This window comes from Nothobranchius furzeri, chromosome 6, assembly GCF_043380555.1.
Source record: "Nothobranchius furzeri strain GRZ-AD chromosome 6, NfurGRZ-RIMD1, whole genome shotgun sequence".
Taxonomy (NCBI): domain Eukaryota; kingdom Metazoa; phylum Chordata; class Actinopteri; order Cyprinodontiformes; family Nothobranchiidae; genus Nothobranchius; species Nothobranchius furzeri.
In genome coordinates, this window is record NC_091746.1 from 58,344,691 (window position 1) to 58,367,344 (window position 22,654).

General features: G+C 40.4%; 4 protein-coding genes across 5 annotated transcripts in view; 1 reads left to right on the forward strand and 3 right to left on the reverse strand.

Annotated features, from left to right (window-relative positions):
• dym (dymeclin) overlaps positions 1–4,455 on the reverse strand; it is a 69,881-nt gene extending 65,426 nt beyond the window's left edge. Inside the window, exons 1-4 of the mRNA XM_015942872.3 lie at positions 4,253–4,455; positions 3,370–3,575; positions 424–476; positions 179–272 (exon numbers count right to left, since the gene is read on the reverse strand). Coding sequence (XP_015798358.3) covers positions 179–272; positions 424–476; positions 3,370–3,509 — 287 coding nt within the window. The 5' untranslated portion in view covers positions 3,510–3,575; positions 4,253–4,455. The remainder of the gene's footprint in view (positions 1–178; positions 273–423; positions 477–3,369; positions 3,576–4,252) is intronic.
• A 3,375-nt stretch (positions 4,456–7,830) lies between these two features.
• Positions 7,831–11,505, reverse strand: LOC107374693 (UPF0729 protein C18orf32 homolog). The gene is made up of 3 exons (XM_015942875.3): positions 11,364–11,505; positions 9,219–9,416; positions 7,831–7,961 (listed from the first exon to the last, which is right to left on the reverse strand). Exons 2-3 carry the CDS (start codon positions 9,396–9,398, stop codon positions 7,899–7,901), a joined length of 243 nt encoding a protein of 80 aa, XP_015798361.1. The 5' UTR covers positions 9,399–9,416; positions 11,364–11,505; the 3' UTR covers positions 7,831–7,898.
• Positions 11,488–14,884, forward strand: rad1 (RAD1 homolog (S. pombe)). 2 transcript variants are annotated; one of them, XM_015942874.3, is made up of 7 exons: positions 11,488–11,577; positions 12,239–12,440; positions 12,560–12,668; positions 12,751–12,908; positions 13,049–13,149; positions 13,312–13,410; positions 14,274–14,884. In XM_015942874.3, exons 2-7 carry the CDS (start codon positions 12,246–12,248, stop codon positions 14,452–14,454), a joined length of 843 nt encoding a protein of 280 aa, XP_015798360.3. In that variant the 5' UTR covers positions 11,488–11,577; positions 12,239–12,245; the 3' UTR covers positions 14,455–14,884. The 2 variants fall into 2 exon arrangements, with proteins under 2 accessions (XP_015798360.3, XP_054600396.2); XM_054744421.2 differs by having other exon boundaries at positions 11,493–11,564.
• bxdc2 (brix domain containing 2) lies at positions 14,789–19,666 on the reverse strand. Its single transcript, XM_015942873.3, has 10 exons — positions 19,477–19,666; positions 18,626–18,737; positions 18,476–18,519; positions 18,325–18,395; positions 18,201–18,250; positions 18,045–18,118; positions 17,894–17,944; positions 16,862–16,963; positions 16,607–16,735; positions 14,789–15,274 (listed from the first exon to the last, which is right to left on the reverse strand). Exons 1-10 carry the CDS (start codon positions 19,624–19,626, stop codon positions 15,026–15,028), a joined length of 1,032 nt encoding a protein of 343 aa, XP_015798359.1. The 5' UTR covers positions 19,627–19,666; the 3' UTR covers positions 14,789–15,025.
• Positions 19,667–22,654: the final 2,988 nt, after the last annotated feature.

Sequence of the window (22,654 nt, forward strand, 5' to 3'; positions counted from 1 at the left end):
TCTGGTCATCATTGCATTTTCAACATTTTGATGGATATTTCCAGAGATTAATAGTAAAAACTACATACTGTCTCTAAGATACGAAAAGTGATTTTGTGCTCACATGAAACTGATCGAAAGAAAACTAGATATTTACATTTAAATTTAGCGATTTCTTTGTACTATGCAATATACTCACTCTTTACATTCTGTAGAAATTTTCAGTTCTTTGGTTCTTCCCAGAAAAATCCTCACAAGAGCACCAAAGTTCCCCGTTCTAGGATTGTTTTCAACTTGAGAAACAAATAAAAAATTGAAAGATTAAATTGTAATCAAGATAAAAAAAAAACAGAATTCTCAAAGGGGTATTTTTAGCAGCAAATAATTGTAATCATGATTATACAATAACTAAGAGACAAATTTTGAAGGAAATAACCAACATACTGAAAGCCTTGGCCAGGGGAATGACAGCCTCTTCTAGTAACTTGGAGTCAGCACTGTGAAACAGACAAAAATAAATTATTATTATTTTAATCACTGATGTGCAAAAGAACCACAGAAAGGAATAAAAGCCAGATGGGTATCCCTCAGAAGATCCCCATTTCAGCTGCTTCATCTACAGCTCGATGACATCAACATGATGGAAGAAGCCCAAATCCCTTGGTCCATTCCTCGCTCTGTCCCAGTGGTGACCAAGATACCAAAATATTTCAACTCCTCACAGTTTGGCAAAGACTCGCTCACAGCTGGGGGGGGGGGGGGGGGGGGGGGGGGTGCCACCTTCCTCCTTTTAATCCAAGCTACCACAAACTAAACACTGAAGGTCATGGTCCGAGGAGGTCCAAAAGAGGGTTTTCTAAACCAGACAGCTTCTTGGTCAAGACTTTGCCCTAAGATTCTGTCCATGTGCAGCACAAACAGGATGCAAGACAAGAGGCAGTCCTCATGGTGTCCATCTCACTTCTGGAATGAGCTAGTTTGTGCAAAGAATCTTGACGGCCCATAATGCACAGATCTGTGTGTATTTCATGTGTTAATCTCTATGGTTATTCCTAAAGCTTGCACCTCCTTTGGCCGCTCCTCATTCCAGTTTGCTGCTTCCATCGACTGGAATGAGCTGCAAAAATAATTGAAGCTCACTACATACATTCCATTATCTACCTTCACTAATTCATTGCAATCAATAGTTTCTGATCACTGCACCTGCTTCTGAGGTCTTAGATTGTTTTAAGTCTGTTTTGGTTGCTTGTACATATTTTATATGAGAACAGTCATTTGTCTAAATGTCTGATTTTTATCTTGTTTATTTTTATCTTGTCTATCTGTTGTTCTTGGTGAAAAGCTAATTCTTTGTCTGTTGCTGCTGCCTCTTGGCCAGACTGCCGTCGTAAATGAGAATGAGTTCTCAACTTGTCTGGTTAAATAAAGGGAAATAAATAAATCTAGTGGTAAAACGATGGAACCACCATACTGAAGGGTGCAGTATTCCAGAGTGTTGCTTATCCACAAATAATTTTTAACCAATGAGTAATTATGTCTGTGGATAAACTGATTTGTTACATAAAATCACCTGTAATATACAGGAATTTTAAATTGTAGCATGGCCGAACTTGTGTTATTGGAGGATTTGGTGGAGAATGCACCCTGGAGGGAACGCGTCTTTCGCGAGTGCACTGATCTGCTTGGTGGGAAAACAGAGCTCCTGAGCAGATACCACTTCCTGAGGAGCTATGCCATGATTTAGGCCCCCCTTGAAACAGGCAAACCATGTGAATCTGATTCCAGTCCATTTTAATTTATTGACAACTTTAATATTTTTTCGTATTCAGTTTGACGTAGAACCAATTTTTCGTAATTTCTAACATGGACCTCTGACACTTTCTCTCCGGCAACATTCTTTCTTTTACTGGTTACCGTTGAGCTGAGAGGACAGAACAACAATTTTTGGTTCTCCTCAGCTTCGGCACACATTTTCCCACATGAAATTTAGGGGACGTGGTGTGACCAAATATGGTTCATTGGAGTAATTTCTGTATGCAAATGACTGAACAGCCACGAGGACCTGGGTATGCCCGTGTGGGATTTATCAACGGTCGATTTCAGAGGAACGCGCGTACGACACTACTTGGTTCATAAAAAAGGACTTTGGCCGTATGTATAATTTTATTCATATGATGGAACATAGACCAGTTTCTAAGAACGTTTGATAATAAATGGGTGCCCAGCATTGCATGCTTAACAGCACCCCTAACAAAGAACCATCTCTCGTGCATATAATGTAGTATATAATGAAATATGCAATGTAGTGGTTTCTCATTTTTATATACGAAATATCTACACGTTAACAGTCCTCATACAACCAGGACAATAACCCTGTTAAATCAGTACTCAGCAAAGCTCTAGTCTAGTCAGAAGACTTAAAGGCTGTTCTCACTTTTCACTCAAGAGTCAAGACCCCAGTTCTGAACTCACGACTGAAAACGTGATGAGCTGTAAACCAGAAGAGTGAATTAGGTGTCCCTTACACTTTCTGAACTCACTAGCCACTTACTACAACTAAAAGCATTTGCAGGAGATTTAAGGTCCTCTAAAACATCAAGTTTCTAACTCAGAGACTTCACTAATCAATGGGTCTTTTCATTTTTACATTTGACATTTAAAACAGAAATCTTACACTTGGACAGCTTTTCTCTTTGTTAGCCGTTTAGCTTAACCCTTTACCTTTTGGAGCTAGACTGGCCATTTTTACTCAAAGTGTAGCTCATATAAAAATAGACGGAATAAGTACTTTAATACATCACAGAGTGCAGGAACACATCCTGGTACTTAGCTGCTGCACAATGCTCTTACTCTTTCTGGGGATAAAATAGCACCTCCACTTTGACTGATGGTAAAAAAAACACTCCAGAGGAGTTTGTTTAAAAGTAATTAGATACCATTTACCATTTTTTACTGACATCTAGTGAATTCCAGGGGAAGGTCTTGTGTTTTTCTTTTAAGTTGCTTTAATTCATGATTCTGGTAGTCTGTGCTGTGTAAACTATTTAAATAGTTATTGAGTATGCAAATTAACATGCAGGGTGAGTAAATGCATAGTTACTAAATCTTCAGGTGCTTTAAAATCCCTGTGAAAAACATAAAATTACATTGAAAGAAAAGGGTAACTGATAACTTCCACATGACTGATTTAATTTTAATGAAGTGAAACGCCACATAAATAATAGCAGAACTAATCAGGTATCTTTAACGTTCACGTTCAGGTGTTGAACTGAACGTTACGAGAAAAATGCAGAAAAATGTAGCGTGAAAGATGTAATAATAGGGTTAAAACTTTTAAGCTGCAACTTTTAAGCAATGCATTTGAGATAACCATTACTATTGTTGGTTTACCTGTTAGTAGGACTGATGAAAGTGAAGGAAATAAGCTGATTCCAGAAGGGGTCGTTTTCAGTTATAGACTCTGTTCCCACCAAGGCCTTCAGGCTGGTGTTCTCAGACAGATCACTGGCGTGGCTGGTGTTGGCTCCCATATTTCCTGGCTCGTTTCAGCCAGAACTGCCACTTCTCATTCCTGATTCACTGGACCTATACCAAATCTTGGTACAGAGAACACACATTAATCAGTGACATTGTGAATTACCTTCAAATGAATTGGCTTGATTCAAACTTCAGAGTTTGTGCATGACTTAATGAGAGCCTTGAAACCAGAATGTGATTTTTAAATGTGTTTTACTCTTCCTCACTTAAATTCAAGGGTGTAAAAAGTAAAGTAAAGTAATCATTCTGGGTTTTAGAAACCTAAGAATTATCTTTGTGTTCATGTTTGAGCTTACTCTATGAAAGAAATGTAGGTGTTCATTCATAAAATGGCAGTGCTCACAACAGGACAGCCTAATATCAACCAGGATGTGAGGCCTCTTCTTTAAATAACACACCTTCTGCAAACAGGGGTCGTTATGTGAACTAGGGAAACAGCTTACTTTAATCATACTAACGGGACCTTTACGCAACGATGGAGCAAGCAGAAACATAACATCTAGGGTGTTTATTTATTTATTTTGCTCGTAGTATGACATCTGAGCCAATATGACGTGATCCACGTTCTGATTCAAATTTGGCAGTCAGCCGATTGTCTCCAGAATGCTGTACCGTTTATTAAAGCATATTTCAAATTCAGTAGGAATGCCTGTTAACCGGAGGCTAACTACTTCTTACCCAGACACATGCTAACACCTTCACAGCTTGTTTTCGATCAGCTGACTATTTGACTTACCTGTCATTTAAGCTTCTCGTAGTTTCCGTTGGTTCACAGCACCGTCAACAGGCGACTATTTCCCCACAAATGTAGCGTTTATTTAGGTTTTTGTCGATTTTAACCCCCAAAAAGATGCAAATAAATGAAACGGGTTCAATTCAGCCAGCTAAGTTTACTCTACATACTCCTTTCCTCCATCATGTTTTACACGTCGCCATCCATTGCGTAGTGATGACACGCTGAACACGTGACGTTGTTGCGCATTTGTGAGTGGAGTTGACCTAAAAAGAAAATAAAAACCCGAAGCCTGTACTGTTCAGTCCTGCTTTGGTGCACCACGAAGAGATATTTCCTGTTTATTTAGCGTTCAAACAAAACTACGGACAAAAAAAAGCATACCTAACTAGCAGCACTGATGCGCATGCGTATCACAAAACATTGCAACAGTGCGCATGCGCTGAACAGCATTTTCCCCATAACCATTTGTAAAAAATTTTATTGAACATTTTCAACATTACAGACTTTAAAGCATACCCATTTATACATTCATTGTCTAAGCATTAGAGTACAGGGGACAGGGGTCAGCCCCATTCATATATTTGCATAATTAGCTTAGAGGTCTTCAAATATTCTCAGGTTAACAAATGCATTCAGAAGTAACACTGCTTTGTTGTTCTTTGTGTAATATAGAGCAGTTAAATAGTTTTCTATCAGTTGCTTTTTAAATACGGAGAACAAAGGCTTTTCTTTCCTCCACCTTGAGCAGTGAATACAATATTTTGAAAGTAGTTTTAGTACATTAACAACATAGTCTGCTTGTAACTCCTTTAGGTTGATTCCATATATGATGCTGTCCAGAGTGAAAGAGTCTTGCAGCTAGATTTAAGAATAAAGCCAGTCCTAAAACATATTTGTATAAATGCAGTGAAATAAAATATGGTTTGTGGTTTCAACATTAAAGTCACAAAAGATGCAGTTGTTATAGTCAATGTTAAACATTATTCTAAGCAATTCACTGGATGGATATATCCCATTCAAAACTTTAAAATGTTTTTTTTTTTACCTTCGAACTTACTGGGAATTTTAAATATTGGGTTCTCCATTTTGTAACCTCTGCTTCAGAGAATTTCTGAAGAATAGAATTTATGTTTAAACGTTCTGGGTATAAATTAATATTCAAATTATTACGTAAAGTTTTATTTGATATTTCTTTCTTAAAGTCATGTTCCGTGATATTAAGTGATGGTAGGTTGGGTGGAGATAAATATTCCTTAAGAGCGTTGACTGGCTGGGGAATCGACTTACACATATTTTTAGATTCAGTTTTTTTGCTGTCAATATCATATGTCAACCAGTTTCCCTTATTATCTCAAATGTGAAAAACTGACCCTTTATCCACCCAGTGCTGTAGAGATTTACCATTACACAGAACACATCTCTTATACTATATTGATGTTTGATGAGGTGTAAAACTGTGAGTTTTGAGCATAACAGAACTTGTTTGTGAAAGGACAACTTTAAAAAATTGGCAGTTTTTCTATTTTAAAATCACATTTAAGGACAAACTCAATACTGTATTGAGATTTTTTTTTAATAAATAAAAAAATAAATCAAAAATTAAATAATTAGACCCCCCCCCCCCCCAAACTATGTGTGCTCCGTAGATTTTTGGGGTTACTGGATGGAACATCTTTTGTTTTAATGTTTGACAAAATTTAAACCAAAAATCATAATTGCCAATTACAGTGCACTCCATGCCTTTAAGGTTAAACTTAATCCAGTTGACCTCAATAATACACATGAATCCCTTATAGAGTATTTGGATATCAATCAAATAAAATGACAGATTGCAAGTATATATTAAAAGTTTATTTAGATAAAGAACAAACTGCAGAACAAAATGCACCTTTGTTGCCCCATTTTGTTCTGCGAAATTGTTTAAATCCTTTATTGTTGAAAAGTCCACTTTAGGTAGCTAGATATCTGGAATGTGAATTGGTGCTGGTTGCTGTCCAATAAAATAATAAATGTAAAGTCATGTGTGCTATCCTAATGTGTTGGTTGGGCTTGGGGCTGGAGTGTTCGGGCCCTACGGCCACAGACATATTTACGTAGACTGGCCCTGCCTTTAGGGGCTTGTGATCGTCATCACTGACAAGTCATTATTTGTTCATCGTTACTTCTGTAAACAGCTCGTCAGTCTCGTTCTCGCAGCTTAATCTACTCATTTGAGTATATTACACAACCATGGTGAATTGTTGCTGTGTTGTGGGGTGCAACACGTGATCGCCAGGGGAAAAGGTGGAAAACAAGCTAACCTTTCACTGTTTTCCTGCTTGGAGGCAGAACCACGTGCACCAAGTATCTGACACAAAGTTTCGCCAGCTCACTTGGATCGCAGATATTTAGGCGACAAAACCTTCCCTTCCAGAGTATTTTTATTCTGGTAAGTTAAAGGTGTACATTCTTTTATCCATCGTTTCTTTCCTTCATCCGCAACACAACGAATAAAGTACACACAACTTAAAATTATAAGAGCACAGGACCTAAATGCAAGTTATGAATCAGTCTTCAGGAGATGAGGCCTAAAACTGTAGTAAAACACCAAGTTGGACATGAGACACCAAGTGGCAGACACAATCAATGTATGTTTATTAACTTTGTTTCATCCATAAAATCTGTAAATATGTTTATCTAGGATCAGAGGACAAAAGTGACAGAACTCCAGACTGATTTTTAAATCACATTCATTAGAAACTGACATTAAAACTACAATCTTAAATAAAACTTTATATTGGAATTTTACCAATTATTCATGAAAAATCACTAACAGAATTTGAATTAAGATATATTTTGTACCTTCTTTTTTTTTAAAGGAGTATTTTTGCCTTTAGGAGGACCACAAGTTATTTTTCTCTGGAGGCGCACACTAAAGTGTCTCAATAGAACAGAAATAGAATTAATTTATTTGAAGCTTTTGACATTGTTTCATTAAAGCCGTTAATGTTTTTAAGTAAGACAACAGTAATGCAATAAATTAATCTGATAGGAATCATACAAATACAAGTAAAAAAATTGAAACATGTATTAAACTTTGTTATGAAAACAACTTGGCTTAAAGCAGCTTTCCAGAGTTTTCCCCTTTCAGAAATGATGTATGATTTTTCAGAAATCCGTAAAAGTGATTATCTCATCATGTACTGTGATAAAATGTAAGCAATACGTCTTTTTTTTTTTGCTAAGCACGCCCCCTGCCCCGCAGAGCTCTGTGCAATAGGAAACCGAGCGCTGACCAGAAATAACCAATAGCGTTAGACTACCTCTTACTTGCTTCAAATTTAAGGAATACCTTGGCTGATGCAGAGTTGATGAACTTTTCACGGACAAGTAAGTCTCTAAAATATAAATATATGAGAACACAACATGACATGAGAATGTTACTCGTAAAACAGCGTGTTTTGGCTCTGTCGGCTACAGAAGCACATTTATAAACAGAAACGTGAAGTCGCCATCTTAAACAGCAAGAGTTTTTGTGTGATATGCTTGTCAGCCACTAGATGGTGCCATCAGATAAGAGAAATACTCTGCAAAGAAGCTTTAAAAAAACTACTAATTTTTTATTTCATGATGGAAATATTTACAGAGATTAAAGCGTTTGTAACATTCAGTCCGTTTTCTTTGCTGCTATAGTAGCTCCATTTACAGCCATTTCACCGTTGCTTTCAGGCTGAAAGACAAGAAAAAACACACAAATGGGTTAGATTTACCAACAACTATACACCTTTATGCTATTGTGTCAGTATTAAAATGCATATTCTGTTACAGTCATAAGATGATGTATTTCATGAGAAAAAAATTAAAACAACCTAAACATTGCTGATTCCATCTTTTAGTTCTTTTTAAAACACAGAAAGGTTTTATTTACCTGCAACGTTTCGTTTAGAATTTCAATACAGCAAGGACACACCAAAGATGTTTAAAGAAAACTACGCTAAACAATTCTGGTTTGGAAAACACAGCTGAATGTAATCCATCATTTTCCCAAATCTAATTCAGAGCCAAACCCATTGGAATACCTTTTGGAACATCCTCAGTTCTAGGAAAACATTGTCAGACCATAGAGACAAAAAGAATCAGCTTTCATTTAAAAACTCGTCAGATCTTTTCCAAACACTAGGAGATGTTCCCATCACAGTTTTTGCTCCCGAAATAATGCGCAGGCTTCAAAACAGCACCACGATAGATTTTTGAGAAAGCTTTATTTTATTATTATTTAAGTTTTTGTTTCGTTTGTTTAAGTATTTGTTGCTATCGGGACTACATATGGAAACTAGCAGTCTAGCTATAATCTGCTACAGTGCATCAATGTCTCACTTTGTCCCTTAAAGAGGAACAAGGCAGTTTTTCCTCGCTTTTAGCACCCCCTCGTGTCCGTTTGTAGAACAGAAAACAAAAGCTATCTCCTCCATGTTCGTTCCTTAATCTAACAGCTGAAATGTCTCCCAGCCTTCCTACGCGTTCCTACAGGAGTGATTCATCATTAAATCAAACATATCAGATGCGTTCATGATTAAAAACATGCTGGAACCAGATTGCAGCGCCAGGTATGTCAGTTCCATTTTCTCTAGGACCTAAGAAAGTGGCCCGCCAGTCTGAAGTTGCAAGTGGAATATTCTGGCCACAGGGGGTGATAGGGGCTGGGTGGCCTTTCATTAACCCAGGAAAGGGTTGTTTTAGCACATACTGGCTAAAGAAAATTACAGTTTTTCCTGAAACCTTTTTTTCTGATGATGTTTAGTTTGAAGTCTGATATTTTTTGAAAGAACGCTGATGCTTTTTTCCTCTATGGTCTGATGTCTGAAACTATTAGATTTGATGTCAGACAGAGTTCTCCTGAGACCTGAGGATGTCCTAAAGTGTGCACCTTACAAAAGCTCTGTTTTTTAATCAAAATGTCAATGAAAATTATTTGCTATTAGCTTACCTTGCAAGCTCCATTACTTTTTTCATTGGCTTTCTGGTCACTGGTGCTTGTATCCTGCACTGCTCTTTTGGTCCAGAAGGTGTTAATGATGGGTGAAATGAAAGGATAAATGATGGGTTCTAGGAACCTCTTGTAGACCCACAACAGGACAGGTATCACAATGCAGGGAATGCACACCATGGCTGTGGCTCAGACAGGCTAACATGAAAGAAACATGAAGCAAAGGAAGAAAGCACAATTTATGACAAAAATATACAACAGTTATCAGTAAAAAAAAATGCAGCTCTTCCTGTTCTTGAGATAATGGCAGTCCACACATAGAATGGCTAAACCAAGTTGTCTGAGACTGCTGTTCTCTCCAGCCCAGCCCTGGTAGCTAAGTGGGTTCACATCTGGCTAATGTATGTGTTTTCTGTGCTCAGCTGACCGGATTTTATTGACCTGCTCCCCAGCGGTCAGCTTCGTGCAGACCCGACTCAACACCCCAACAACCGACCGAGTAGAATCAGCCAGCAGCAGCTTCTCGCATGTACAATTCATTATCAGCCGGTATTGTGGTAGTTTCTTCTCTAACTGAAGCTCAGAATCACCACTCCAGCAATGTGAGGACAAACTGCTTTAAGGAGCACACAGCAGTCTCAGTGAGAGTGTCCCTGAAAACGACACTGCTCACAGCCGCTTTTGTTTATTAATTTAAGGATGACGCCACAGACTTTTCCGCAAGTCTTTTGCACCGCCCATATGCTTGGAGGCATCCGCATTCCTGAGAAGGCTGCGTGGACCACAGACATTATGGTGTGTACAAAACCTGGCTGCGCAGGGGTGGGCCGACCTAACCAGGACCGGGCAAGGCTGGGCCAGATGTGAAAATGCCTTTTGATCCCCCATTGGTGAGGAAAACTTTGTTTGGGGGAGGCTCCCTACACCCCCAGCAGGTCCCTGAGGTCCAGCGACCAAAGCCTACTGGTTGTGCAACACACCAGGCTAAAGACCAAAGGTGACAGATCATTTGCTGCTGTGGCCCCCAGACTCTGGAACTCTCTCTCCCTGAGCCTGAGATCAGTGGACTAAGTGGTCTCATTTAAGCAGCAGCTGAAAACGCATTTGTTCAGGCTGCTTTGGCGTGACCTTGGGCTGATTCTTCATCACTACCTTCTCCTCAGTCAACTTTTTCTACCAATTCTGCCTTTCCTGGGATCCACTGATTACCTCTTTCTTATTCATTTTCTTTTTCCTCATAGTTTTGAAATCACATTTTTTTGTCCACATTTCTATATTTTTAAATCTTTTTATTTTTTTTCTTGTGAAACGCATCAAGATTTTTATCTTGAGAGGTGCTATATAAAACTATTCCTTCATTTTCTTCTGACCTGTAGACTTCAAATGTCGTGTATCTGCCCATAACCACTTTGCTGACCACAATCCTACACATTGCGATCCCAAACAGCTGTGTTAAGTTCTAGATAGCTGTGTACATTGACTTTCATTCATCGTTTTGACCGACTATAATATCATGTCACCACTGAAACTCACCTGGTGCTTTTTCTAAATGTACCAACTCATTTAATCTGGGTGCTTCATTTGTACTTATTTATTTTGTTTTTTACATTGTTCAAATATCTTTTAGTTCACTTTGTGAAATGTTATAGTTCCAAATGGGTAGGTATAGGGCTCAGATAAAGGATCACCAAAACTCCCAAGATGCAAACTTTATCAACAAATCTGCAGAACATACCTGAAATTAAACCAACTGAGACTGAAATACTGGGAAACTTTCAATTCAATGTGGCTAAAATAAACAAATACTAATAAAAATAAACCTCTATGCAGTTTTAGGTTTGTTACATGTATGTTTGTAACAGTAAGAGCAGAATGCAAAGTCACATGTAAGTTTCTGACATGCGCACAATCTTTAACCACCAGACAATCATTTTCTAAAACCAGACCAAAATAATCAGTTATACCTATTCAACTAAACAACTAATTTAGGGTTAAGTCAGTGTTTTCCATTACACACATACAGCCCTGAGACTGATTAGCCACCACTAACTTCCGGTTAACGTTTGCTAACCGGCAAACATAAGAAACCTAAATATTACACGGCAATATCACTATGACAAATACATTTAATTTACAAAATATTACCTCAAGATACCAAGCGGACAAAACAACCGTGTTGTCACGTAATTTCTTAGCGAATGTTGCCTTTCCCGATTATTTCCTTACTCCGAAAGCTCTGGAACAAGACGTACCAACCAACATTAATGCCACTTCCGGGGAAGTAGATGACGTAGCGGAAGTTGTTCGAAGCTCGGCGCTTTTCTTCAAAGCGCCCCATCTGCTTTGGTATCTAATTTTTGTGAGTGACTTACATCTTTGGTAATAGTTTTAAATGTCATTTACGGAAAACTCTTAATAGTGAAAAACATCTACCGGAAGTCGCAGCGTCTCTTTTATTTACAGCTTCCGTGTTAATTTTGTTGTTGCTCGGCTAGCTACGTTCTATGTGCGTAGATGCTTTTGTAAAGCACCCAGGAATTAACACACTTGAAGTGAAACCTACATGTTACTTGTCTGCATTTTGATTCGCGATGTAAAAAACTGTTTATGTATTTACATGGAAAAGACCTGCCAGGAAACGCCAAAAGACAGTAGAGTGGCAGGAATTTGTTTTTCTTTCAGCTGTATTCCTTTACAAGACTCAGCTGAAAGAAAAACACTCAAAAACATAAGATGGGCAAATTATTATAAAGATACTACATTCAGAACAAAATACAGAGTCAAAGAAAATTAAAATATTATGACTTGTGTCCCTAAATGACCAGACATCACAGGAGACACAAAAACAATCTGGTGCAAAACACCTGCAAACTGTAACATTAGCTGTGTGTGTCCCCTGCTGTCCTGAAAGTAGCATGGCCTGGCCTGTTTTTGCTTGTTGACATGGCAAGTTCTGATAAATAAAATATAATTTTATGATAATATAACTGTTTTTTTGAACTCTTATCTTTTTATTTCAGTTCTGCAATGCCTCTGTCCACACAATCTCAAGGTGAAGATGAGCAATACATTTTAGTGACCAGTTTAGATAATGCCCGCAATCTCTCCAATTTACTGAAAGCGATCAGCTTTAAGGACCATGCTGTTTTCACCACAACACCCAACGGCCTGAAAGTCACCGTCGAGGACTGCAAATGTGTGCAGGCAAATGCTTTCATTCAGGTGTGTTTGGTGCTTTTTAAAAAGTTAGTATATTTTTAAAAGAAATCTTTACTTTTAGAATGAATCCCAAATAAATGACAGTTTGCTTGAAACCCTAAACAAAAGTTGTATCTCTTTAGGCAGACATTTTCCAAGAGTTCACCATAAAAGAAGATTTGATCACTTTCCAAGTTAACCTCACAGTTCTGCTCGACTGCCTGAACATCTTTGGGGGAAGCACTTCAGCAGGTCAAATCAGAAACTGAAACTCTATTCCAAACACCTGATGTACAGTTTTAAATGTTTATTTAACCATTTTATAAAATTGCAGGAATTTCAACAGCCTTGCGGATGTGTTACAAAGGGTACGGATACCCCCTGACATTATTCCTGGAGGAGGGTGGTGTAGTCACAGTCTGCAAGATTAACACTGAAGAACCAGAAGAACCGATCGATTTTGATTTTTGCAGCAGCAATGTCACGAACAAGGTTCAATCCTCTGTGAAATCTGTTGAAAAATAAGATAAAGAAAATAATATATTAGTCATTATGTAAAGAAATGTGCTATCCTTCATTAAATCACACCTGTAAAAACACTAAAGCATTTTTAATCTGGTGTAATTTTAAAGGTGATCCTGCAGTCGGAGAGTTTGAAGGAAGCCTTTTCTGAGCTGGATCTGACCAGTGAGATGCTGCAGATCACCATGTCCCCCAGCCAACCGTACTTCAGGTAGACTGTCCAAATTATACTCAGTATTTACTTCCTGGAGCAATCTTTTGCCAGCATTCCATCCACATCTTCCATCCTTGCCCCTACTAGACTCTTGAGTTTCATTTATCACAGATGCCTCTTTCTGTCTAATGGATGATCTGTTTTTGTCCAACTTTTCAGGCTGTCTACATTTGGGAGTTCTGGAAGTGCCCATTATGATTATTCTAAGGATTCAGATATGATGGAGCTGTTCCGGTGCAAGGAGACACAAACCAACAGGTGAGCGCAGTCAGGCTGTAAAAGTGCTTTTATTACATCAGTGGTGTCTCACGGTGCATGTGAGACACTATCCAGCATGTTTTAGTTGTTTCCAGCTCCAACACACTTAGTTGAATGACTAATCCTTCATTTACTCTGAGTGCAGAACGGGAGCTGTACGCATTCCTGTCAGGAAATTTACAGATCCACCCAGATCCTGATACGGAGTTATTTCCAGATGACACAGATTTTCATGAAGTTAAAGAAATTACATTAGCCAGACAGGAAGTGAGACGTTGGTGAACAAAGTGCATCTGGTATATTTTAAAATAAAATGTGTGTTGCATTGTTTTATGGCGTTTTTATTATTATCAACAGGAAAACCAGTACACAGTATAGAATAGCTCGTGTTAAATTTACAGGTATACATTTGAATGTATTGTGTCAGATTTCTTACGTGAGGTTTGGTGCTCTCGCTGGAGCAAATTTCCAGAGGTGTTCTGCTGTTGGTGTACTTGGTCCGTACAGCGGCTGTGTGGAAACCAGATTACATCCGTTCCACACCCGGTGTAAGTCACCCGATTAAAATCAGGTGTGGTAAGGCAGAAGCCTCTGAAGCATGCAGGATGGTGGCCGTCCAGCACCAGGATCAGACATCACTGTTTCACGTAAAAAAGAAAAAAAAAACTGTCACATCACTTTAGGAGGAAGTTCGTTTCCATGTTACTCAGCTCCTGATATTAGACCCTGTAGAGTTCCTGCTTCCTTATGGTGGCTGCAGCAGAGCCACGTTCATTGTCTTTCTTTGCTGCTTTCATGCATCTGTGTGTGACAACAAAAATCTGGTTACGTTTTCTTGCTCTATGTTCCTCCTCCTGTGGCAGATACAAGATGTCCTTGCTTAAGCCGTCCACCAAAGCCTTGACTTTGTCCTGTAAAGTCTCTGTGAGGACAGACAGCAGGGGGTTCCTCTCTCTGCAGTACCTCGTCAGGAACGATGACGGACAGATCTGCTTCGTGGAGTATTTCTGCTGCCCTGATGAGGAGGTGGAGGAGGATTCGTAGGAGCCTCATTTCAGCTGCTTTTCACCATCAAGTTAAAATGGACCACAGATGATTGCAGGAAAGAAAAATTGAGTCTAGATTCATCATATTTTCCTGTTGGTAGTTAATACCTGAAAGCTGTTAGCAGATTGACTTGGTAACTTATGTCAGCATCAAGTTCATAAAGGAACTAGATTTATTTTAACAGCAAAACGAGGAAAAGATGTTTGATTTCTGGGGAAAAGAAATTTTTCATTTTACCAAAATGCCTGCGCTGTCGATGTTGTCAGTTTATTTAGACAATTCAGTTACAGTAGAGAATTCTATGTTGAATGTTAAGAAACGTTCACATCTGTTGTTATATGTTGAACAGTTTTATTCTTATTACAAAAACTGAACTGAAACTGTTTTTATTTAAAAAGTTGTTTGTTATTAAAGCAGGTCAGCCGTGTGTCCAGCTTTCATCAGCATTTACGTCACAAAGTCAGTCCACAACTTTTAACGAGCATTAACAGAAGACTGCGTGCTGAAAACCAGACTTGCATTACACAAAAGAGAAAAGCATGACATCATCCACTCAGACGAATCCAGTCTATCTGCGTAGCCGCTGCATCCTTTGCCTTTTGAAAGCTTTGTGTTTGTTCTTTTTCACCACTTTTGGCTCTGGCGCTTCTGTCTGAATGTGGACAGGCTTCTTCTCGGCCGGTGTGAGGAAGACGTCGTCCGTGACGTCCTTGTCCAGGGTTTCCTTCGCCATGGTCCTCTTGACTTTCTGCAAGTCCTTCACCGCCTGCTTCTCGCGCACTTTGGCTGCTGCAGCCAGGCGGAGCTGCTGTCTGTGCTGTAGGTAGAAAACAAAAGGATTGCCATTATGGCTGAATTCTGCTGTTATTTTTGACTTGGTCACCATAAATATACTTAAGTATGAAAAACAGCTGTGCTTGTCCAATGCAAAATCACAGACAGCAGACAACAACATCATGGATACTACTAACTCAGAAGAGCCAGATGTCAGAGGCATTAACTCACTCACTGCCAGCTGTTACCTGATCAGAAAAGCCCTTCGTTGCCAGCGCTTTTCACTGTTTTTTTTTAAAGCAGGGTATATGCAGGAATCTTGGTTACCTTTTCAAGACTTTTTGAAGACCTTCTCAGTATTTTTTAATACCTCACCGCCATTTCAAGGTGTATCCATTCACAGTGATCAGTGATACTTTTAACATTTCGGTGCGTCTGTAATGCGCACCGGGAACACCAGAGCGTACATTGTGGTTTTAAACCTTCGCCCCGCCCACCCTGGTGCTCAGAGAGGAAAATTACTACAGCACCCACAATACCCTGTTCGTTTTTTAAATAAAAATGACTAAACGCACACGCTTTTACAATGTTTTAGGGATTCAAACTGTTGGACGGTTAATTCAGAAAAAAATTCAAAATTTAAGACTTTATAAAGCCGTGATAAGACTTTTTAAGGGTCTTACTTTTACCAAAATTGATTTATCACCTTTAAATACTTTTCAAGACTCTGCGGATACCCTGCAAAGCAGGAGTGGGGAACCCTGGTCCTCGAGGGCCGGTATCCTGCATGTCTTTGCACAAACACTTATGATTCAGTGGTTGATTCACCTGCTCAGCAGCTCATCAAGCTCTGCAGAAGCTTGTTAGTTACCTGCTGATTGAAATCAGGTGTGATGATGCTGGGCTGAAACCAAAATATGCTGGATAGCAGCCCTCAATGGACCAGGGTTCCCTACTCCTGCTGTAAAGTGTTACAGAACGTTGCGCACAAGGATGATGTCGATGCCAAAACTGACAAAACAAAGAGGAGACTCACCTCTTAAATCAGGGAGAATCAGCGCGTTTTGAGCGTTATCTTTCATAATCCGTTGTCGAATTGTGATCGGCAGAAGCTTTTCCGGTTTGCGCCTCACTTTTTTTTACAGCAGCGGCCCGAAACGATCTCCTAACACATGGATTTTCTGCTTCCTGATCACGTGACGTACAAGGATGAAGATCAGCTTTAGAGCTGGGATGTTTGTTGTCACGGTGCGGGGGCTCGTTCCGACGCCCACACAGTAAAAAGATGCAAATGACGACTTTAGTCGTCATTGGCAGTGAATGAGTTAAGCATGACTAGTTCAAATGTATCTTATAAATGTGTGGAGGATTTTACCAAGTTAGGAGACTGGAAGACGGGGTTTTCGTAGAGCGTGGGTCCTCCAAAACTTCCCTGAAAGACTTTCATGAGGTTGAGAACAAATCGAGGTCCGATCTCCACCAGAGCGGCATTCTCCTCAATTATCTGAGCAGGGAAAGAAATGATGCAAAAATGATTAATAAATTTAGAACACTTAAATCATTGCCTTTACGAAGCTAAAAAAAATGTACTGAAACTTAAATCTGCAGCCTTGACCCAGTAAAACGTTACCTGGTAGTTTCTAAACCAAATCCTGTTGTCTACAATGGTGAAGGTGAAGACGTGGTCCACAAATGGCTGACTCCTAGGGTGGTAACGTGGAGTAGAAAACGTCTAGAAGGAGGAAGTTTAATGAATGCACGAGTCAATGTTTTACAGCCTTAATTTTTTGCTTAAGCTGCAGATAATGCAACGTCAAAATTTAGCTAAATTTTACATTAAATGGTAGGTTTAGTTTTAGTTTTTACAGCCCTCGCCTCTGGAACGGGCTGCCGGAGGATCTCAGGGCTGCAGAGAACATTCATGTTGTTAAGAACAGGCTCAAGACCCACCTTTTTAGTTTAGCTTTTAACTGATTACTATTTATTGCATTGCTTGTTTTACCTATTTTAATTACTGTTGTGTTACACATTTATGTTTTATTTGTATAATCACATTTTATTGGATATTTTACATCATACATTTTACATATTTTCCATATTAGCTTGTTGTTGCGCTTGTATTCTTGTTATTTTACGTCACATATTTTAATCCTTCCAGTGATTCCTCTGTGGAGCCCTCTGCCTTGGGACCGGTGGCAGTGGCTGGGGGTGCTCCTTGGGTAGTGCCCAGGTAAATGTGGGGGGTTGCCACCCTCCCTCCCAGGGCGCCCTGGATTGGTGTCTTGGCTGCTGCCGTCGATCTGCTGCTGTCGAGGCAGATGGCTCCCTTGATGGCGTGTCTTTCATTACCTGTCCAATCTGAGCTCAGCCTAGTGTTTACTGTGGTCTTTTAATGTGTTATGTGTACGAGAGTGTGCGTGTGTGTCTTAATGTGTGTGTGCGCGCCTGGGAATGGTTTGCGGATTTGGGGTGAAAATTGTTTTAAGTGTGGGAAAGGGAGGGAATGTGGGTTATATGGGTCATTTTAAGCTGTTAAGCACTTTGTGTTGCATCCTATGCATGAAAAGTGCTATATAAATAAAGTTTGATTTGATTTGTATATTTTAAAATGCTATGAATTTTGCATGATGTGCAGCCCCCCATTTTCACTATGAATACATACCTGAATGAAGAGCTCTTTAAGTACAGCGTAGTGGGGCTCCGTGTCAAATTTCTGCACGAGAAATAAAACTCATACTTCTGGAGCGTCGACTAAAACATTTATCCAGCAAACGAGCAAATTCATTTAACACTTAAGGATGCTCGATACTCACAGGATCAAACGATAGCAGTGGTCTGGATCCTTTCAGGCAGTTTCCTGTCATTTTGAGTTCAGCCAGTGTATGAACTGTAAAGACGATGGAATAAATTATTGATGCTTTGCAAAGCAGGTACCTGTGCCCAAGACTTATAAGACAGAAGCAACTTACTGTTCTGAACCAAAAACTTTGCTGAAGGTCCGTGCGGGCAGTTCGAGATCCTTTAGAGAAAGAACATCATTACATTTACCTGACAGCATTCTAGGCTAACAATCTGCGTGGATCAAACTCTCACCACATGTAGAGGTCCTGCTTTTTCTTAGCCTCAAAAAACAGGCACTTGTTGCAGTTTTTCATCTCACACACCTGCAAAACAACACTGATCTCAAACACTGCTTTAAAATATACGATGGTGCAAAACGTCCTAAACTCTAAAGCAAACTCACCTCATTGATGACAAACAACTTGTCCTTCCGGTCCATTTTTGTATCTAGATAGAAAAATAGTCTGGTCACTTGGGTTCAGCTCAACATGGAGAGGGTTAACTCTGGTCGTCAGTGCAGATCGAGCTGAGAAGGTCGTATTTGCATACCAACCTGCTTTCGCATGAGGCATCATGGTCCTCAGGTCCTGCATCAAGTGTCTTGTTCTGAAGTTGATTCCTCTAGAGGAGAAGATTAGAACTCTTTCCTTGTTGGTCCATTTGCCCTGTTCACAAGTAATGATGACATCATAGCATTGGATAAATACCCAAGTGAAACACCTTGTTAGGCACCCTTGAGGCTTTTTAAATATCTGAATACCAATAAAAGTAACTGAAGAATTCATGGGTTTTTCATCTTTTGTCAAAAGGGTAAAGATTAGAAAATCACTTGAATAACTTATTTGTCTGACTGTCTATTGTGTTCATGGGCTGGAGCAAATGAGTGGAAATTAAAGAAATCAAAAACAAAAGGAAAACAAAATATGACATGTCAGATTAATACAACTGGTAACTTAAGAAAAGCCTAGCTCCACATAAAATATTCAGTGTGTGGATTTACATAGCATGACTGTGTCCCTTACAGTATGCTGCATAGTTCTGGAACCCAAGTTTCATTTTTAATTGTAGTTTTTAGTGGTCGAAGGTTACAATAACAGCTTACTGCCTATGCGTAAAGACATACACCTTTGTTATTTTTCTTCGAGTTATTAAGAGTTTGTGCAGCTGTAGCAAGTGAATTTCCCCATTGTGGGATCAACAGTCCATTCTAAATTAACACTCAACACCTTTAAACACAAATATGTGACTGCTAGCGAAGCATTAGTAGACCTTACTGACCTTTACTCACTTTTGTATAAAATAATTATGTAGTTAAACAATTTAGAACGAGTAAAAACGAACCTTTAGGTCCGTGTGTTCACTAGCAGACTGCAGGCTAACAAGCTAACATACCCCAACACTTACCATTGAGACCGGTGCTGGGACTGTGACTTCATTTTTCGTCTCTGGTTCAGCTTCAGCTTGACTTTCTCTTTGGTCTACAACAAATTTACCCTTTTTAGCCTTCTTGTTGACGGGACCCTGTCCTCCACGTTTTCTTTTGGATGCTGCCATGTTTCCATGCAAATCTCGCGAGAACCACACAATGTCCAGCAAGTTCACCCAGAGATGAACTCCCAGTGGCCCGAGGCGGTACTGCAACAGAAATTGCGTTCAGAGCAGAGTGAACGGCATAAATGTAAATTAGTCAGAAAAATATTAGAAGTTATATAGAAAAATGCCAACCGTATTGATTTAATGAAATCATTTGCTCACACCCAAACATAAAAATTTACTCCTGCAGCTGTACATGCATTTTTCATGGTTTTTGTTGTATTTTTTTTTTTTACTTTTCAGCTATCCCATTTCTTCTTTGTGAAATGTCATGCCGTTTCTTTTAAAAATAGCATTCATTTTATTAAATATCAGTCAAAAACAACTGGTGCAAAGTTAACTCCACAATCTGCAGCACAATATGGCAGTGCTTATTTTATTTTATTGCTTTTCATGAACTGATAAATGTTTGTAAATTGATTCAGGAGACAATCCATCCATTTTCACCAGCTTATCCAGGGTCGGGTCACAGGGACAGCAGCCTAAGCATGGAGGCCAAGACTTCCCTCTTCCCAGTCACTTGGGCCAGCTCCTCTGGGGGAATCCTAAGGCGTTCCCTGGCCAGCCATGAGACATGGTCCCTCCAGCGTGTCCTGGGTCTTTCTTTAGGTCTTCTCCCGGTTGAACGTGCCCAGAAAACCTCACCAGCATCCATTAGACATCCTAACTAGATGCCCGAGCCACCTCAACTGGCTCCTCTCAATGTGGAGGAGCAGCAGGTCTACTCTGAGCCCCTCCCGGATGACTGCGCTTCTCATCCTGTCTCAAAGAGAGCCCAGACACCCTGCGGAGAAAACTCCTTTCAGCCGCTTGTGTCCGCGATCTCATTCTTTCAGTCACTACCATAGGTGAGGGTTGGAAAGTAGATCGACCGGTAAATCGAGAGCTTTGCCTTCCGGCCCAGCTCTCTCTTCACCACAGCAGATTGGTACAATGCCCGCAATACTGCAGACGCAACAGCAATCCGCCAGTTGATCTCACGCTCAATTTTTCCCTCACTCATGAACAAGACCCCAAGATAATTAAACTCCTCCGCTTTCTCATTCTGTCATTATCATCTATGTGGAAATAAATGCAGATTGTTTATTTTTTGTATATTTCCTCCATACCATACAAAATACAGCTGCCACACTAATCCTGATCTAGCTGCATGATTTGATTTATTGGACTTTTCCAAAAGGTGTAGGTTGATCTCGTGCTCCATTCTTCCTTCACTAGTGAACAAGATCCCGAGATACTTAAACTTCTCCACTTGGGGCAGGCCTCATCCCTGACCCGAAGAAGGCATTCCACCCTTTTCCGACTCAAGACCATGTTCTTGGATCAGATGAGCCAACTCTCATCCCAGCTGCTTCACTCAGCTGTGACCTGCTCCAGTGAGAGCTGAAGATCACGTTCTGATGAAGCCAACAGGACCACATCATCTGCAAAAAGCAGAAAGTCAATCCCTAGGCTACCATCTTAGCTGCACCTAGAAATCTTGTCCATAAAAGTTATGAATAGAATCGGTGACAACGGGCAGCCTTGGCGGAGTCCAACTCTCACCGAGAACAATCCAAACTTACTGCCGGCAGTGCGGACTAAGCTCTGGCACCAGTCATACAGGGACCTAACAGCCCATATCAAGGGCCTGGTACCCCATACTCCCAGAGTACCCCCAGAGCCCCCCAGAGGGCGAGGTTGATAGCCTTCTCTAAATCCACAACACACATGTAGATTGGTTGGGCAAAATCCACGACCCCTCTTAGGGTATAGAGTTGGTCCAAATGTTTCAGGGTCAGGACGAAAACCACATTGCTCCTCCTGAATCAGAGGATCAACAATATGCCACACCCTCCTCTCCAGAACCACAGAATAGACCTTACCATGGAGGCTCAGGAGTGTGATCCCTCTGTAGTTGGAACACACCCTACAGCCCCTCTTTTTAAATAGGGGGACCCCCCCACCCCGGTCTGTCAATCCAGTGGAACTGCCCACATTGTCCATGCGATATTGCAGAGCCGTGTCAGCCAACACAGCCCTACAACATCCAGGGGTCTCATTTATCAAACATTGCGTAGAATCCTTACTAAAACCATACTTAAGCTCAGCAAAAAAAAAAAGTACTTACGCCAAGTAGGTTTGTGATCTATCAAACATGGAGAACGCACAGCTGCACGCAATCTCGTCGTCGTCGTCGTCATCATCGCCGTCTTCCTCCGCTTATCCGGGTACGGGTCGCGGGGGCAGCATCCCAACTACGGAGCTCCAGACTGTCCTCTCCCCGGCCTTCTCCACCAGCTCCTCCAGCAGGACCCCAAGGCGTTCCCGGACCAGATTGGAGATGTAACCTCTCCAACGTGTCCTGGGTCGACCCGGGGGCCTTCACGCAATCTCCGCTTCATAAATCGGAGACTAATGAGAATGTTTCTCAGCTGCATTTTAGTCACATCCCACCCTCACCACGCCCACTTACTGCCATAAATTGTCAATGCAAAGTGCCTTGTGGATCTCATGCATATACGTAAGCCGGCTGTTGCAGCGCTCCGCCAATGACATGGCGACCGTAGATCAAGGCAGATCAAGGATGCACAATTTTACAGAAGCAGAAATTGAGGTACTTGTGGATGAGGTGGCGAAATGAAAGGAAGGGCTTTTGCAAAACAAATAAGAGAAAATCCACGGAGTGGCACAACGTTGCTGAAGCCGTCAATGTTGTGAATTCTTCAGAGAGATCTGTGGCGGATATAAAAAATGGTCCAATCAGGATTCAATCCCCAAACTCCTGGGTGAAAGTCATGCGTGCTAACCAGTCACCCAAACAGAGATCTCCCTTGTACAAGTAGCCAGAGCGCATGATTAATCGGGTCACAGTGACAGGACACTCACATTGTCACAGAAGCATGACATTCTGTCTCAGTCTGTCCCCCTACTGATATTCAGCATTCCATATTCTGCGCTTCAGGCTGTGTGTGTGTGTGTACGCCTGTGTGTGTGTGTGTGTGTATGT